Source organism: Podarcis muralis, chromosome 3, assembly GCF_964188315.1.
Source record: "Podarcis muralis chromosome 3, rPodMur119.hap1.1, whole genome shotgun sequence".
In the NCBI taxonomy this organism is placed as follows: Eukaryota; Metazoa; Chordata; class Lepidosauria; order Squamata; family Lacertidae; genus Podarcis; species Podarcis muralis.
The window spans coordinates 25,101,943-25,119,728 of record NC_135657.1 but is presented as its reverse complement, the minus strand read 5'-3'; the positions used below and the strand labels follow the sequence as shown (position 1 = coordinate 25,119,728).

Below are 17,786 nucleotides of genomic sequence, written 5' to 3'. Positions count from 1 at the left end.
ATACTCAAGCAGCTGTTCTTGCATAGGTGGTCCTTTGCAGAAAAATGTGCTCAGTGCACCGATACCAGAAGGCAGGACTAGCACTGTGGTATGACAAATGTGGTCCCACTCAAATCATGAGTAGCCAAAATATTTCTGATGCTTTAGTGTATGTATTTCTTAAGGCATTGGATTGTGTTGTATATGCTGTATGTCACCATGAGTGGGGATCTTCTTGTGGTACACAGATTTTAAAATATAAATAGCTCCAGAAAGATACCGGTACCTTTTTAAAAAAACAAACCAACCCCTGAACACTCGCCTTTTCTGTTGTTGCTTGTCAGACCCCACCTTGTGTGAATAAGAAGGGGCTTAATGGAAAAGTCTGAAAGGGATTTTGCTCAAGTGTCTGTTGATATTGCTGATCCTAGTTGTATAATTAGTGTGATGTTTTTGTTAATCTTGCTTTAATGTTTTAATCAGAGTTAGGGTGTTGTTTGTTTCCCAGAGGTGCATCACATTTTGGAGCAAGGTGGAGAAGAATCAGAGGAGCAGTCAAATTGCAACGTCTGCGCAGCTCTTAATTAATTTCTTGTTTTTAATGGGGATTACAAGAAATGCCATATTTTCAGAGCATAGGCGTTAGCCAATTTCAGTGTGAAATAAAAAAAATGTGTACCTCAAAGGGTTGGAAACTGAGGATGTTTTGTAATGGCAAACCAATGGAATGTATAAACATTTAAAGAGTGAATAGGAAAAGAAAATGCCAGAGGGAGGAGGTTTATATGCCATGTCCCATCTGTTTCTTGGGATAATCTCATAAGCAGGAGGTACCCAGGGTAACCTAATACAGGAAAACCATGAGCAGGTAGGTCATCCGGGGTCTTGAATTTGCAGCAATCTGGTGATGACACGTATGTTTTTTAAATTATGGAGCCATTTTTTTACTATTTGCATAATACCTGTGCCGCAATCCAGAGACAGTATTAATTCCCAAATCCTATTTAGATCAAGGCCGATTAATGGATTTCAGTACACCCTTCTTTCAACTGGGCCCATAGAGCCAGTGTGGTGTAGTGGTTAAGAGCGGTAAACTCGTAATCTGGGGAACCGGGTTCGCGTCTCCGCTCCTCCACATGCAGCTGCTGGGTGACCTTGGGCCAGTCACACTTCTTTGAGGTCTCTCAGCCCCACTCACCTCACAGAGTGTTTGTTGTGGGGGAGGAAGGGAAAGGAGAATGTTAGCCGCTTTGAGACCCCTGAAGGGGAGTGAAAGGCGGGGTATCAAATCCAAACTCTTCTTCTTCTTCTTCTTCATGATCACCAAGAGCCCTTGTGCTAAACGGAAGTTGCACTAGTGAAAGTTTGTATGTGCAACAACTGGTTCATGTTGCACAGCAATCTTTAAAAATGCATTTGTGTTTTCCCTTGCACAGTAGCTGATTCTTGCTGTGCAATCTGTTGCACGGCAGTCTTCAACTTCTGTTGACATGTACTTCTGTTTTCCCTTGTGCAACAACATTCCCCCAGTGTAACAAGTATACCACTAGGGGACTTTAACTTAGCCCTACATGGGATACAACCCCCAGTCTCCATCCTTCTGCCTGTTTATAGAACGCACTGTATTTATAGAATGCCATGTCTTTGGTCTGCCCAGGCTTCACCTTGGACGTCTAAAGCTCAAGGTTATGGTTGACAAAAGACATGGAATAATTTAATGCCGAATGCTAATCAGCTTGTTTTGTTTTGCTTCGTTCTTCTAGGGCATCAGCAGCCTGTTCAGCTCCCTTAAAGTAGTCAGGCTGCTCCGGCTTGGCCGCGTGGCTCGGAAACTGGACCACTACATTGAGTATGGAGCAGCTGTCTTGGTTCTGCTGGTGTGCGTCTTTGGTCTTGCAGCCCACTGGCTGGCCTGCATTTGGTACAGCATCGGGGACTATGAAGTTATCAATGAGGATAAAAACACAATACGGAACGAAAGTTGGCTCTACCAGCTGGGCGAATCCATAGGATCACCGTATCAGTTTAACAGGTCAGGAAGTGGAAAATGGGAAGGAGGGCCAAGCAAGGATTCTGTTTATATCTCATCGTTATACTTTACAATGACTAGTCTCACCAGTGTTGGATTTGGGAACATTGCACCAACCACGGATGGAGAGAAGATCTTTGCTGTTGCTATGATGATGATCGGCTGTAAGTATTACTGGATTAATTTCTACTATGCAGTGTTTCAGACTGCAATATTCAATATGCTTGAAATAAGGAGCAAGTCAAATGATTTCTTAAGGATGCAGAGATTGACTTTGTGATGAACTGAGTCTATTGGCTAGAGCGTGGTGCTGATAATGCCAAGGTTGCAAGTTTTATGCCTGCATTGGACGGCATGGCAAGGGGGTTGGACTAGATGATCCTTGGGGTCCCTTCCAATGCTATGATTCTATCATCACCTTCATAGATCCAGCTCCCAACTTTTTGTCATTAGTAACAGTTTCCCCTCCTTATTGGTTCTTTAGGGTGATTTTGAAGGGAATAGTCAGTGTGGTATAGTGTAGGGTTGCCATATTTCAAAAAGTAAAATTCCCAACACCCACTTTTTTAAGGAAGACCCCCAAATTGTTTGAGCTTTTTTTAAAAAAAGGAAAGCACCAAAATTGTTGGGCTTTTTGGGGGGAATAAAAAAAAATAGAGAGTTTAAACTTTTGGAGCTGTTTCCATCACGTTGCCATCCCCACCCCCTATTTTTACAGCCTAAAACGAGGGCATGTCAGGAATTTTCTAGATTCTAGATAGATATTTTCTAGATACTAGAATGGCAAGTCTAGTATAGTGGTTACGGAACCTGGGAGACCAGGGTTCAAATCCCCCCTCAACTGTGAAGCTCACTGGGTGACCCTGAGCTGCTGACTCACTCTCAACCTAACCTACCTCACAGGGTTGTTGTGAGGATAAAGTGGGGAGAAGGAGAAGTCTGTAGGCCACCTCAAAATCCCCAGAGGAAAGGTGGAATATAAATGTAATGAAAGAATAAATAAATATATAGTGGTACCTCGGGTTACATACGCTTCAGGTTACATACACTTCAGGTTACAGGCTCCGCTAACCCAGAAATAGTACCTCGGGTTAAGAACTTTGCTTCAGGATGAGAAGAGAAATCATGCTTCGGCAGCGCAGTGGCAGCGAGAGGCCCCATTAGCTAAAGTGGTGCTTCAGGTTAAGAACTCCAGAATTCCGGAACGAATGAAGTACGTAACCAAAGGGACCACTGTATACTTCTCTACATGGTGAATGTACCAGCAATCAAAATCAGTACTCATCTAAGTCATTGTCAAGTAAAAAAAAGGTTATGTGGCTTGGCCATAACATGGATATTTTAGAGGAGAACACTTTGCCCCTTTTACATTTTTGTTGGTAAAATCGTCGTAGACACATAATCAAACCAAAGGTAAACTCTTTACCATACCATAGATTTCAGCTGTTGAACACATGTTTAAATCTAATTGAAATCAGTGGAGCATCAAAGTGCTTGAAAAGCGACCTGTTGTTTAGTGCAGAATAAGGAGAAATCACAATGGGAGGAATTCAAAATCATGTTTTTTCTGATCATTCTAGGAGTGCAAGCGTTTCTGCTTGCCAGGCGGAAGCTGTCCCCTTTCCCCTCCTCTCTGTTTTTTGGGTGAGGTGGGGGCATGCTGGAGGAGGAGGGGGGAGAAGCCCTATTGCACTCACGAGATCCCTGGTGCTGGCTTCTGATGGCCCAGAGGATTAGCTGAATCTGACCCAATTCAATCAAAATGTTGGGTTTTTGTTGTATCTAGTGATATCAGGTTGCATAGTTTTCGGTGCAATCCCATACACATTTTACTCAGAATAATCTCACTGAGTTCAGTGGGGTTTACTCAGTGTATAGGACTGCTTAGAAATAACAGTACAGTGGTACCTCAGGTTACATACACTTTAGGTTACATATGCTTCAGGTTACAGACTCTGCTAACCCAGAAATATTACCTCGGGTTAAGAACCTTGCTTCAGGATGAGAACAGAAATTGCACGACGGCAGCGGGAGGCCCCATTAGCTAAAATGGTGCTTCAGGTTAAGAACAGACCTCCAGAACGAATTAAGTTCTTAACCCGAGGTACCACTGTACTTTAATTAAACTACTTACTGTAGCCACTATATAAACCTTAGAGCTCCTAGTTACCTGGTTTGATTGTTTCTCACCTATATATAACCCTATGGAAATACACAGAAAAGTGACAGGTTGGTTTCCTCATTTTATGGACAGAGATGATTTGTATTTTTTAAAAGTATGGAAGGAATGCAACATCTCGCTAAGGCCGTGGTTTTCAAAGGTAGTGTGCTACAGTGATGTGGCAGGAGAGTATGGCATGTGTGGCTGGAAGGTTCGAGGACAATGGATGAAACATTTAAACCAGTGTAGTATCATTTATTTATTTTTAATTTGTGGAATAAACTTGGTGTGGCATGAGCAAATTTTTATTCTGAAAGTGTGGCCCAGAGAAAAAAGTTTGAGAGCCACTATGCTAATGTGATCGCTCTTGCAGGGGAAGCATTTTGGCTTGCCAAAAATAACAATATCTCCTCTTTTCCCCATATTCTGTTCTGGGGGGTGTCTCCTGACAACTTTGTGTGTGCACAGAAGGTGCTGGGGCAGGAGAGGGGAGGAAGCCCCGTTGTGCAAGCAGAAGTCCTCGCGCATGGCTTCTGTTGATGGGATTCATTCATTGAAATGCGTCCTAAATTTCAACCTCAGTCTTTGAATGTGTTAAGTTGTGGGCGAACATATCAGATGACACAGCGATTCTTCCATAGAAGCTCTTTATTTGTAAGCTGGAACAGAACTGAACTGAGGAGCTCAGTCAGCCTGCTTATATAGAGCTCCACTAGAATGCAACAGTAACCATTTTCTGTAACTAGCCAATCACTGAACGTCACTTTCGATCCTTCATTTGCATAACTATCTACAGTATCCCCCTGCTGGCCCAGGGTGAGAAGTTCAGTACATAACAGAATGTCAAAACAATGATGGTAGAAGTTAGGGCTTACATACTAAAAATGGTGTCAGGGGCTCAGGAGCAGAGGCGCAGGGGAGAGAGGAAATGGAGAGCGAAGGGGAAGAATCTGAGGGCAGCGGAGGGCAGAATGACAGTGACCCGAGAGATTCCATGAGCCTCTCCAGTGAATCAGAAGATTCCCAGAAGGGGGCGCCGATGGCCAGGGCAAGGGGGGTCCCAGGGGGGACACACCAGAAGCAGGGGGCCAGCGGAGACTCCCAAAGCAGTAGCTGGAAATCAGGGCCAGCTTCCCCACCAGAGAGTAGTGAGAGGGAAGAGCCCCATAGGTCAGAGTCAGCGTCTCCTCCGGCAAGCAGGGAGGCGGAGTCAAGCCCAGCTGGCATCCCCGAAAAGGGAAGCAGCGACAGGAGCAGTATAACGGTCAGAAGGAAGGTGGCAGGCTGGGCGCGCGCGCCAAGTTCAAATGTACAGGTGCGCGGGACAGCAGAAAGCACGGATTGGGAACCAGGTCCTAAAGCTCGCCGGAGGGAGGGGGAAGACTCAGGGGATTCAGCCTCAGAAGAGTCTAGGAAGGGCAAGACCTCGGCGGACAAGCGGACCCAGAGGAAGAGGGAGCAGAGGAAGAGGTGGAGCAAAGCTAGGGTCTTAAACTGGTGTCTGGGGGGAGGAGACTCAGATGGAGCTTCGACGGTCTAGGGTTACAGACGTAGGGCTGCGCGCCACGGCTGTCAAACCAATAATGAACTTCAATAAAGACTTCTGTATATAAAGAGGAACTGGCATTGGTCCTTTGTGAGCTGGGACCAGGGGCAGCTCTGACAAATGGGTTTCTGTAGTGCTCCCTTGAGAACACACCTTTGCTCAACAAACAGTGTCGTAGAAAACAACCAGGAACACATGCGTCTCAATCAATAAATGTGCTTGTTTTAATACGTAATCATTGTGCCCTTTTGATTCTCTGTTTCCAACGTTCCGTGTCTGACAACCCTATACTGTATAAAACCCAGACTTTAAATGGGAGTAGTCAAGAGAAACAGCACAACTTCAATTACTTCACTGGAGTCAAGAAGATGCAAAATGCTGGCATGGTTAGATTTATTCGAGAAGGAGTTACTGCTTCTAACTTAAGAAGGAGATTTGAAGGGCTCCGTATAATGAAATGCGGACAGTAAAAGACTGTAATGTCACATAAGATGTTCTCAGTGGAATCAAGGCAGACAAAGAATAAAAATTCATTTTTTTTTCTTTTTGCTTGCGTGTGTTTGAGGAATACTTGAGTGTAGAACTGAAATGAAAGGTACATGACTGAACCAAAGACTATAAAATGTAAAGAGGAATGGTTTGGTTGAGATGCATGTACTCAAAGCATTATGACATTTCTGGCTTGAAAAAAAAAGACCTCTTTATTGAGAGGGCTAAACAATGGATGTACCGTGTTGATAAAACAGCATAAAAGCATTTGGCAAATTACCTATAGTAAATACAGCAAATGGCTTTTTGCTGCAAACTGATTTGGATCATCAAGCCTATGACTCACTAAGAAAGAGAAGGGGGGGGGGGCATTAGCAGATAATACCAGAGACCTCTTGAAAGAGATTACACTGAGAATTAACTTGATGCTTGAGATGCTTTGAGAGTGGAACAGAGGAAAGAAGTTTCTTGACTGCTGAAGGCAAATAATGTTCGCTGAAAGGAAAGTTGACAGTTACTTTCTGTAGAGTGAAGGGTCTTTTTTGTGTGTGTGTAGCTAAGCTTGTGCTCCCATGGGGGTTCCCATAAGCAACTCATGTGGCAAATATTGTGGGTTAAGCAGGGATAAGCCAGGCACCCTCACATGGAGAACGCTTATTTGCTGGTTATGTGCCTGATAGGAATGGTCCCTTGTTGTTCCGTCACTGGTCACCAGGTTTGTTTGTCCAGTGAATGCACAAGTCCATTTGTAAAGTAAGTGTAATGCTGAAAATATTTTTAATCTGCTCTCAAGTGAAGACATTTGTCCATTTGCTTTGGTCTGATTCTCTGGAAGTCATGCTGTGCTGATGAGGATGCACCTTATGATGAAACATTTCAAGTAAATGAGACTATGGGCCTCATCCAGAACTGGCCGACTCATGAGGCAAGGTGAGCCAAAGCCTCAGGTGGCAGGATCAACAGGGCAGCAGAGCCTGATGTAGATAATACAGTGGTGCCTCGCAAGACGAAATGAATTCGTTCCGCGAGTTTTTTCTTCTTGCGAGTTTTTTGTCTTGCGAAGCACGGTTTCCCATAGGAATGCATTGAAAATCAATCAATGCGTTCCTATGGAAACCGCCTTCAGACCAGGTCCAGGGACAGTCTGTCCCCCGACCTCTTCTGAAGGGCTTTTCTTCCCACCGCTAGCCTTCAGAAGGCTGTTCTGAAGGCTGGCGGTGGGAAGAAAAGCCCTTCTCTCCACCTCGCGCCCCGCAAGCTCCGGGGACAGGAGGACTTTGCTGCCGACACCAGCATTTTAAAAGCCCCCGGGACAGCGGAGACTTCTCTGCTGTCCCGGGGCGATCTTAAAATGCTGGCGGGCGGCAGCGAAGGCTTCGCTGCCGCCCGCCAGCATTTTAAGATCGCCCCGGGACAGCGGAGAAGTCTCCGCTGTCCCGGGAAGGCAGGCGGTTGGGAGCAAAGACTTTTGCCCCCCGCCGGCCTTCAGAAGAGGTCCAGGACCTCTGCTGAAGGCCGGCGGTGGGCGAAAGTCTTTGCTCCCGACCGCCAGCATTTTAAAAGAGGTCCCCGGAGATTTCCCTATGGGCTTTCTTCTTGTGAAGCAAGCCCATAGGGAAATTCGTCTGGCGAAGCACCTCGAAAAACGGAAAACTCTTTCTTCTTGCGAGTTTTCCGTCTTGCGAGGCATTCGTCTTGCGAGGTACCACTGTAGTAATAATAATAATAATAATAATAATAATAATAATAATAATAATAATAATAATAATAATTTATACCCCGCTCATCTGGCTGGGTTTCCCCAGCCACACTTGTTCCTGATATAGATCTTCATTCACCCCTTCCTCCCTGGCAAGGAAGGGGATGCCGTTTTGTGGTTTGCCTCAGGTGCCAAAATGTCTTGGGCCAGCCCTGGGCTCATCTGATGTGCTGCAGTTGCTCATGTCAAATAAATGGAAAGAAGAACTTCGTCACCTAGAATGTGATCCCATGAACACACCAGGTTTGTATGAGGGATGGAACTGCAATGGGAAGAACAAACAAACAAACATTTGAATGGAAGCTGTGAGTAGCCAACATGGCACACTCCAGAAGTTTTGTACCAGAAGTACTGTCAGCCATAGCAGGCTAGATCTGTTCCAGCGTTTCCATGAACTTTTATACAACATGATCCTCAGGATTCGGCCCAGCTCTACATTTCTATGATGGGGAGCTGGCCATACTTTAAGTTGATTATGTGGTACTGAATTGCACTTCTCTTAAAACTTTAGTGCTAAATTTAGAATGAATACAATAGGCATCATTTCTATTCAGTTTTACCGTTTAGTGTGTGCTAATAAGGCTTTTGACTTGCCATTTTCCTAACAGACTCCAGCAAAGTGCATGGCATGTGATCTGAGATGAAACTGACATAAGATGTTAGGCGGTAATTGTACAATCCCTTTTTGATGTTAATTCCTTATATTGCTTCACCAAAAGGGCTGGAGATAATCAGCAAACTGTATTTGCTGATGTTGATTGAGCTGATTTTCGTGAAATTGGCAAAAGGCGAAAGATTTATATGATCTGAGGAGAAACCAGAGTATTGAGCTCTGAAAAATAGTTGTTTTCTCTGCTTTTAAATGTGAGTTTCCTCAAATACCCTCTAGTCTGCATGCATTCTACTTGAAATAAGAACAATACATTTGGCTGTAATCCTGTGCACATTGACATGGAAGTGGCACATGGAGCACAAGAGTGTAAGCCTAATAATAACTACTAGAAGTCCTATTGAACTGAAGCAAGTGTCATTGGAATCATAGTCTAAAACACACAGTATAATGCATTTCACCCATATATTCAAATGCATGGGACTGTGTTGTCAATATTTATTAAGGGTGATTATGGTGATTATAGGAAGAAATTTAAAGACTATCTACAGAGACATTGTAAAATTAATGAATGTTAGAATGATGTTGGATTGAAATTAAGTGGTTTCTAGCTGTAATGGTATAAAAGAATATGAAAAAATGGTTTTTTATAAGTAAAAATTCAAGGTTATAATAATTTAAGATTAAAGATCTGGGTAGAATAAAGAGGGAAAGAAACTGCTGAGCTAATAAATTGAACTGGAATACAAAAAAGGGAGGTATGAGGAGGTCTGAGAAACAAGTAAATGAATAATAATGTGATGAAAAGATTGATTGTTTTTAACTACTTTTATTTTGTATTTTTTCTTTTTTCTTTTTCTATTTTGTAATGTAAAAATCTTAATAAAAATTTTATTAAAAAAAAGAAAAGATTATGGTGATTATAGAGACTAGGGCCCTGCGGCACTTGACATCTTTCCGCAGGGCCTGCAAGACAGAGCTGTTCCACTTGGCCTTTGGCCAAGGCACAGTCTGACCCCCTCCTTTGGTAATCCTCATAGAACTCTAGCCCAATGGCTGCCATTAATTTGATTCTGAATTGATTTTATAATGAATTAATTTTAGAATCTATTTCTATTAATTGATTGTGATTTTATGTAAACTGTGTTACTTTTACTGTTGTTAGCCGCTCTGAGTCTGGCTTCGGCTGGGGAGGGCGGGATATAAATAAATTATTATTGTTGTTGTTAATCACAATAATTTCAAACATATTATAGGGTTCCCTCACATAGTTTGTCTGTTACTAGAGCACCACTTTAGGGCTTCAGTAGGAACAGCAGCAAAGGGAGATGAGTAGAAGGACGCAAGACTTCTAGCAATGTACAAATATGTGCTCACTGACATTAAACAGTGAGCCCCAGTGTTAAAGTACTCAGTCCTGATAAAGTCAACCATGACTGTGTGCCATTAAAACCAGTGGAACAATCAGCTTAGATCCACAATATTTAATGAGAACTAGTCATGACTAACTTCATCTAGATCTGGGCCAGATTATTTAAAGAACATCTGTTGTAGTTGTTTCCTTCTGATAACAGCAGAGATATAACAAAAAAAATTCCTTCCAGTAGCACCTTAAAGACCAACTAAGTTAGTTCTTGGTATGAGCTTTCGTGTGCATGCACACTTCTTCAGATACACTGAAACAGAAGTTGCCAGATCCTTCTATATAGTGAGAAGGTGGGGAGGGGTATTACTCAGAAGGGTGGTGGGAATGGGTGATTGGCAGATAGCTGTGATGAGCCTGTTGACGACTCTTAACGACTGCAATAGGTCTTACAGGAAAAAGCAAGGGGTGAGAAGGTGAAAAATGGCTTTGTCATGTATAATGAGATAAGAATCCAATATCTTTGTTCAGACCAGGTCTCTCCATGGTTTTAAGTTTGGTAATGAGTTGCAATTCAGCAGCTTCTCTTTCCAGTCTATTTCTGAAATTCCTTTGTAGTAAAACAGCTACTTTGAGATCTTGTATAGAATGTCCTGGGAGATTGAAGTGTTCTCCTACTGGTTTCTCTGTCTTGTGATTCTTGATGTCAGATTTATGTCCGTTTATTCTTTGGCGTAAGGTTTGTCCTGTTTGTCCAATATAGAGAGCTGAAGGACACTGTTGGCATTTGATGGCATACACAATGTTAGACGATGAGCAATTAAATAGTCCCGAGATGGTATGTGTGAAAATCTGTAGCAGAGATATAGAAACTCTTGTGGCCTGAAGAGAGGACCTCCCTGGTTTCTCTTAAGGCAGAGCTGTCCAAACGGTGTGTTGTGACACATTAGCGTGTCGGCTGCAGTGGAAAGGTGTGTGATGCGATATATGTCCGTATCTCTTATAAGGGGTTAGTTTAACCTCCAGTTTGCTAGTAAAACTGAGTTACTGTGTTGCAAAATGAGGCATGTCTAAAATGTGTCTTACCAACATGAAAAGTTTGGAAAGCTCTGCTCTAAGGAGTACCCTTGCATGCAGCTAAGCCCTTGCAAAGTCCCCTGACACATGTCCTAATGTGATATAGGCATAGCTGAGTGACACATTTACCCATTTCTTATTCCCTTCTCTTGCATAAGTGTGATGGTTTCAGCCCAGTGTATGCTATGTATGTTGAAGCTAAAAACAACGGGATGAATTGAGTGATTATTTTTATTTTATTTTACTGTAATTTTATGTTGTGAACCGCCCTGAGATCTACAAACAAAGGGTGGTATTCATCATCATCATCATCATCATCATCATAATAATAATAATAATAATGTACCAGAGATAGGTGAGTTTTCCTTGGCTGTACTTGGCTGTACAGGTGGCTGATCAGAAGGTCGGCGGTTCGAATCCCTGCAGCGGGGTGAGCTCCCGTTGTTCGGTCCCAGCTCCTGCCAACCTAGCAGTTTGAAAGCACGCCAAGCAAGCGCAAGTAGATAAATAGGTACCGCTCCAGCGGGAAGGTAAACGGCGTTTCCGTGCGTTGCTCTGGATTGCCAGAAGTGGCTTAGTCATGCTGGCCACATGACCTGGAAGCTGTATGCCGGCTCCCTCGGCCAATAAAGCGAGATGAGCGCCGCAACCCCAGAGTTGGCCACGACTGGACCTAATGGTCAGGGGTCCCTTTACCTTTACCTTTTAAGCCAAGGACTTAGAAAGGTACTCCCACCACCCCAAACACACTTTCCCCTTCCCTTCTATCCAGTGCCATCTTTCTAGAAAAAGTGGTACTGGAACTCACCATGAATGCCTCCCTTGTTCTCTTATTATGGCAAGAGGTGCCTGAACTGAATTCCTGTGAGTTCCAGCTGAAAAAAAAGCCCTGTTTTTTAAAATCAGCAATAATGGTTCATGAGCAGCAAGGACAGGAGAGGGCAATAGGTAGGATTTTCCCTCCCTCCACCCGTCTCTCCTCACCATTATTGTGTCTAACAAGGTGTGAGGGACTATGGGAACTGTAGTTCTGAGAACTACCACAGTCCACTGCAGTGTTTTGACCTGTTTAAATCAGGTAGTCACTACTCATGAGGTCAAGGCAGGCCGGAGGCTGAAATACCACAAATAGGTTTGAGTGAGCAACTTGTGAACTGAACCGTTATGAATCTCTTCTTCCAGCCTTCTCAAGCTCTGCCCCTTTGGTCTGAAGCCTGTGGATACTAAAGGCCCAGGCCCCATGGGAACCTGATATAGGCAGTCAGAACTACTGACGGTAGTTCTCAGGATTACAGTTTCCATGGTCCCTCATGTTTTCATCAGAAGTGCCTTCTAAATTCGGCACCTTTATGCCAATCTATAAGATACCAAATGAACAGCAGGATTGGATGTTTTAAATAATTGGCTTTCTCTTCAAGTAATTTGTCATGTACAGTGGTGCCTCGCAAGACGAAATTAATTCGTTCCGCGAGTTTTGTCGTCTTGCGTTTTTTTCGTCTTGCGAAGCACGGTGTCGGGAAAGTTTTGGAAAAGCTTCAAAAATCACCAAAGTCTTTAAAAACCTCAAAAAAGGCTACCACACCGCGTTCTATGAGTTGCTCCTCGAAGTCAAGTCGCAACTGTATTAACGGTGTTAAGAAAAAGGAAACAAACTTGCAAGACGTTTCCGTCTTGCGAAGCAAGCCCATAGGGAAAATCGTCTTGCGAAGCAAAAAACAAAAAACCCTTTCGTCTAGCGAGTTTTTTTTGTCTTGCGAGGCATTTGTCTTGCGAGGTACCACTGTATTTCACATTGTGTTTGCAATAGGGAATGTCACTGCTTGAAGACAAACTGCTGGTTTTGAGAAGGATCTCCTTTTGAGTCATTTTAGTTATATCGCACTCAACACAGTTCTGGATCTGTCAGCTAGTCCCCCATTTTCTTCACTGAGGTATGAATTCCATGAGGGTAAAAAATAAATAAATAAATCTGTGCCAGGAAGACCAGAGCGAGGCTTGCAAGCAATAAATAGATAATAACTTCAAATTTCAGATCAGTCAGAATAATGTGTTCCGATAGTGAGAAAAAGGTTATAAACTGTAGAAATGGAGGTCTGAAAGGTCAGAATCATGGAAATGCATGCATATTGGCTGGAATAATAGCGGTTAAGCAATGGAATCCGTGAATCAAAGCAAACACACACCAAGAATGACTATTTCCCCACCTAATCGACTTCATTAAATGTTAGCATTAGTGCAGTCATCGCAGTGTCATGGAGGGAGGCTGAAAGCAAAGGTTGTGAGGATGCGTGAGAGAGAAATCAAGAGCAACACCAATTATTGTCTTGGTTTGCCTTGTGCAGAGGTTGAGAAACACTGACATGCTTTTTTTGGGGGGGGGTGTCAAAGATATTGGTGAGGGGGAACAGGGAGGGGAGAATCAGCAAAGACCAGAGGGAAGGGATATTTAGCAGTCTTTGCTGTTGAATCTGTTGCAGGTGAGATGGTGAAATGGCAGTGGAACTTAACAGCATTTGTTGTGACTGTGTGTTTGTGTGTGTACAGTGGTGCCCATTGGGACTGGTGGGGTGGAAGGCAGAGAACCCAAACAGTAGATTGATCCAGAGCCAATGAGAGGTGGTGTAACAGCCAATGAGAGGCAGGCAACTAATTCTAGTGTACAGTGATACCTCAGGTTACATACGCTTCAGGTTACAGACTCCGCTAACCCAGAAATAGTGCTTCAGGCTAAGAACTTTGCTTCAGGATGAGAACAGAAATCGTGCTCTGGCGGCGCAGTGGCAGCAGGAGGCCCCATTGGCTAAAGTGGTGCTTCAGGTTAAGAACAGTTTCAGGTTAAGAACATACCTCCGGAACGAATTAAGTACTTAACCCGAGGTACCACTGTAGTCCCATTCTCTTCCCTGCTGAGTTCTACAAGGGCAACAATGAGATCATGGACTGGCTAGAAGAAGGCAGGCAGCTGGAGTTTGGACAGGGGCAGACTGAGTATGTGCGTGTTCATGTGTGCATTTATAAATGACCTGATATTTTTTTTAAAATCCAAGCAGCGTACAAGAGAAAAACAATAAGCACTACCATCAAAGCAAAACTGCATCACAAAAGCATATTAAACCAAATAAAAACAGAGAATTCAAACAAATAAGACCAGGATCCAATCTTATGGAGCCTGATTGGTCTTTTCCTGCAGGCCAATCAGTTGTTGCATTCTACGACCCTACCAGCCTAAAAGGCTGATTAACTTCCTCTTGGAGCCTGATTGGTCTTTTCCTGCAAGCCAATCAGCTGTTGCAATCTAGGATCCTACTTGCCTATTGTTCTAGGATCCAAGCTTAGTACACAACAGTATCTGAAAGATTTCTGGAGCAACCAATGTTTGTATCGCATATGGCAGAGGGAAGGGCATTTCATAGGACAGGGGCAATGGTGGAAAATGCCCATTTTGGGGTAATTGCCTTTTGATAAGATACAGTACTTTGAGTAGAATTTCCCTAGAGGAAGGCCATAGCATTCTGCTCCATCTACAGCTTCTGGACCAATCCCAAGGGAAACCCAATAAAGGGCGCAATGCAGTAGTCCAGTCATGAGGTTGTCAACACATAAGTCATGGTGACCAAGCTAAGGAACTAGACACTAAGGAAGTGTCTAGTTGGCCAACCAGGCTAGGCTGATACTTGGTGCTTCTCGCCACAAAGGTCAAATTACAGAAATACCCGGAGAGCCCACCCTTTTAAGCAAAGGGATTTGTAAATTATATACAGGACCTTTTCTATTGCCCACTCGTGATATGGATCTTGTGAGCGAGACACAATCTAGTTAATGCGCATTCACAATTATTTGTTTGTGGAAGCTCCAAATCAGCTTTCATTGTGCAACCTGAATTTGCTGAATCCTGCCCAAAAAACAGTGCCCTTAAGTCTCCTATGTTACATCCCCTCTTGTCATCTCTGCATTGTCTCTGCTAATATGCCAGAATCCATATGCTGAGTAGCAATTACATAGATGTGAGTGACAGCTGTTTCCCTTTGACCATGACAGAGGGTGCCCAGCCAGCAACATTACTAGCGCATGCCTGCTTCCAATGCATGCTCCCCCCCCCTTTAGCACTGTATGAATCAGCCACTAGAGGGCTGATATGGGAAGGCAGAAACCTGGTTTTCGCAACTGGAAATGGCAAATGACATCTTTACTGTCCCGTGAATTCTATTCATTTGATATGCTCAGCAGTTCAGCCCTTTCTTGCTTGTAAAGTTTAATGGAGAAGTATACTAGGCCCATGTAATTTTCTTTCTGCATGAGGTATTGTACAGAGCCTATTTGATCATCTGCCAGCTACAGAAACGACCAAGCTCCCTATTGCAAAACTGAGTGAAAGGGAATGAAAGGGAATGAAAAAGCATGAGAGAAAGTGCTGCTGGGGTTTTTTTTTAATAAAAAAAATCTGATCTATTTTTGTTACTGTTGAAATCAGGTTTTGTCCCAAACTATCAACTGGAGCAACTCACCCCCACATCTTTTCATTGTCATAGATTCTTGCTCCCTTTCTCCTTCATGTTTCTTCACTGCTCCCTATTCTTTAGTGAAAATGTATATGCTTGGGATGCAGTGCAGTTTGTATTTAAAGGAGAACCTATCTAATTCTCATTTTCCAGAACATTACGTGAACCCAAAGCACAGCACGTGCTTCAAAATTCACACTTCTCTGAATTTTGCAGTGCAGTTTTCTCTCCAGCCAAGCAATGTTTTTTTAAAAAAATGCATACAGTAAGGTAAAATATGCAAAAGGTTTTGCATGTTAGTGAAAGTAATATACAAACATGCATGCTATCAGGAAAAGTGGCTTTGCATACATATATATTAGGATAAATTTACACTAACATGCTCGTGGATTTTCATTAAGAGTTCTTTTAAAAAGTGGCCAACTGATGTGGAAATGTGGAGAATCAAATATAAGACTGGAAAAACCAGAAACTAAGAGAAACTAAAATTGACAAATTTGCCCATCCCTGGCACACACTACACCCCCCCGCAGCCCCGATACCTTGCCTTGTTATATAATTTTATGATCATGTTTATTTTATTTAACAAAATTTATTCACTACTTAATTTAAATATATAACTTCTAAATGCATGGTCAGAGCTTGAGAACTCAGGTATTTGAATCCATAGCCTGTCCATGCTGAAGAATCAGGGCAAGTCAGTGGGTGACGAAACGTAAGTTCCTTAGTAAAATATCCAGGACAGTTCAAAATCTCTCATAATCCTGCTCCCCGCCCCCAATATTTCTGTTGCAATTTGCCTAAATTCAGTTTACCTTGATCAGAAGAGATGCTCAAAACTGTCTCCTCACCAGACAGGCAAAACAGGCCCATGAATCTGCAGAAAGTGGAGAACACCCTCAGCACAATGTTATTTAGTCCAGATGATCATAGCTGATGAGCTTCCTCTGTAGATCTGATGCGAGAAGGAATGTGAGTGGTTGTGCTTAGCAGGGTGGGTTCAATTCGGTCCATATGAAAGAAATATTTGACACATTATTAAACTAGTCAATAACCCCAAAGAGGATTTAGACGCTGTTCTGGTTTCTGTGCAGCTTCTTCTCGCTGCCTGGGTTCAGTTTACTTCTGCAGAGTTTATCCTCTGTCGGCTTCTCAAAAATCCTATCACTGCGGTTATGCCAGCATCAAAAGTAATATCTTTCCCTGAGCCTGAGAGTAGAAACTCGCATCCCTTGAGGATGTATGGGGAAAGTACTCTGAAATGACCAAATAGAGCAGCTTGCTTTTTATTAAAATTCACACAAGTTCACACAAGTTTTCTCTTTGGAAAACCTGTAGGAGGACAAGCGACTTAGAAGTGCTTTACCTGCTCAGACTGAAGTGGAAATAATAAGAAGAGTTCCCCCCTTGCTTCACAATGAAATACAGGATAGCTGGTCTTTGCTCTAGAATGCACTGGTGGAGCCCATCCAGTGTTTCTGCCAGCGCATTTGCACCATGCTGACCTTGCCACCACCTCCCCCTTCCCCTGTACCTCTTGGTAAGCAGCAGGCAGACCAGGGCAATGGGAGGCCAGGTGAGCCCCACCAACCATTACTGGATGCAGGAAAGCATGCTTGTATGATTTTGCATCTGATATGGACAATGGTTAGGAATATGGGAGTGGAAGTCTTACAAGATCTGGAGGTTCCCCATTCCTGATACAGAGCCAACCAGTTGAATTCCAGACTGAGAGTCCCTATTTTCCAGAGACAATCCCAGATCTACAAGAGCCATCCCGGTTTCTGATGTGATCCTGGAATGTCCTGTTTTTCCTTAGGATGTCCCTGTTTTCATTGGAGAAATGCTGGAGGATATGGAGTTATGTCATACACACCCAAGCCAAGGATAGAAATAACTGTACATCCTTTAGAATACATCTGAAGGCAGTCCTGTTTAGGGAAGTTCTTTAATGTTTAATGTCTTACTATGTTTTTATACACAGTGGTACCTCGGTTGTCGGACGTAATCTGTTCCAGAAGACTGTTCGACTTCTGAAATGTTCAACATTTGAGGTGCAAAGGGTGGTTGGCAAAGTCAATGGAGAAAAAAGAAAAACACGCAGCAGAAGCATTCAAAAATGGAAGCAATTATTTCCGGGTTTTTAGAATTCAGGTTCTGAAACATTCGACTTCTGAGATGCTTGAAAACCAACGTACCACTGTATGTTGGAAGCCACCCAGAGTGGCTGGGGAAACCCAGTCAGATGGGCAGGGTATTAATGATGATGATGGA

The 17,786-nt window shown here is 43.2% G+C and overlaps 1 protein-coding gene across 2 annotated transcripts in view; it reads left to right on the top strand.

The window, feature by feature from the left end:
- Positions 1-17,786, top strand: part of KCNH1 (potassium voltage-gated channel subfamily H member 1) — a 226,247-nt gene that overhangs the window by 67,986 nt on the left and 140,475 nt on the right. For both annotated transcript variants that reach the window (XR_013392151.1, XM_077925556.1), the window contains exon 7: positions 1,743-2,172. Coding sequence is in view for 1 of the 2 variants with exons in the window: in XM_077925556.1 (XP_077781682.1) it covers positions 1,743-2,172 (430 nt within the window). In the remaining variant the exon portion in view is untranslated. The remainder of the gene's footprint in view (positions 1-1,742; positions 2,173-17,786) is intronic.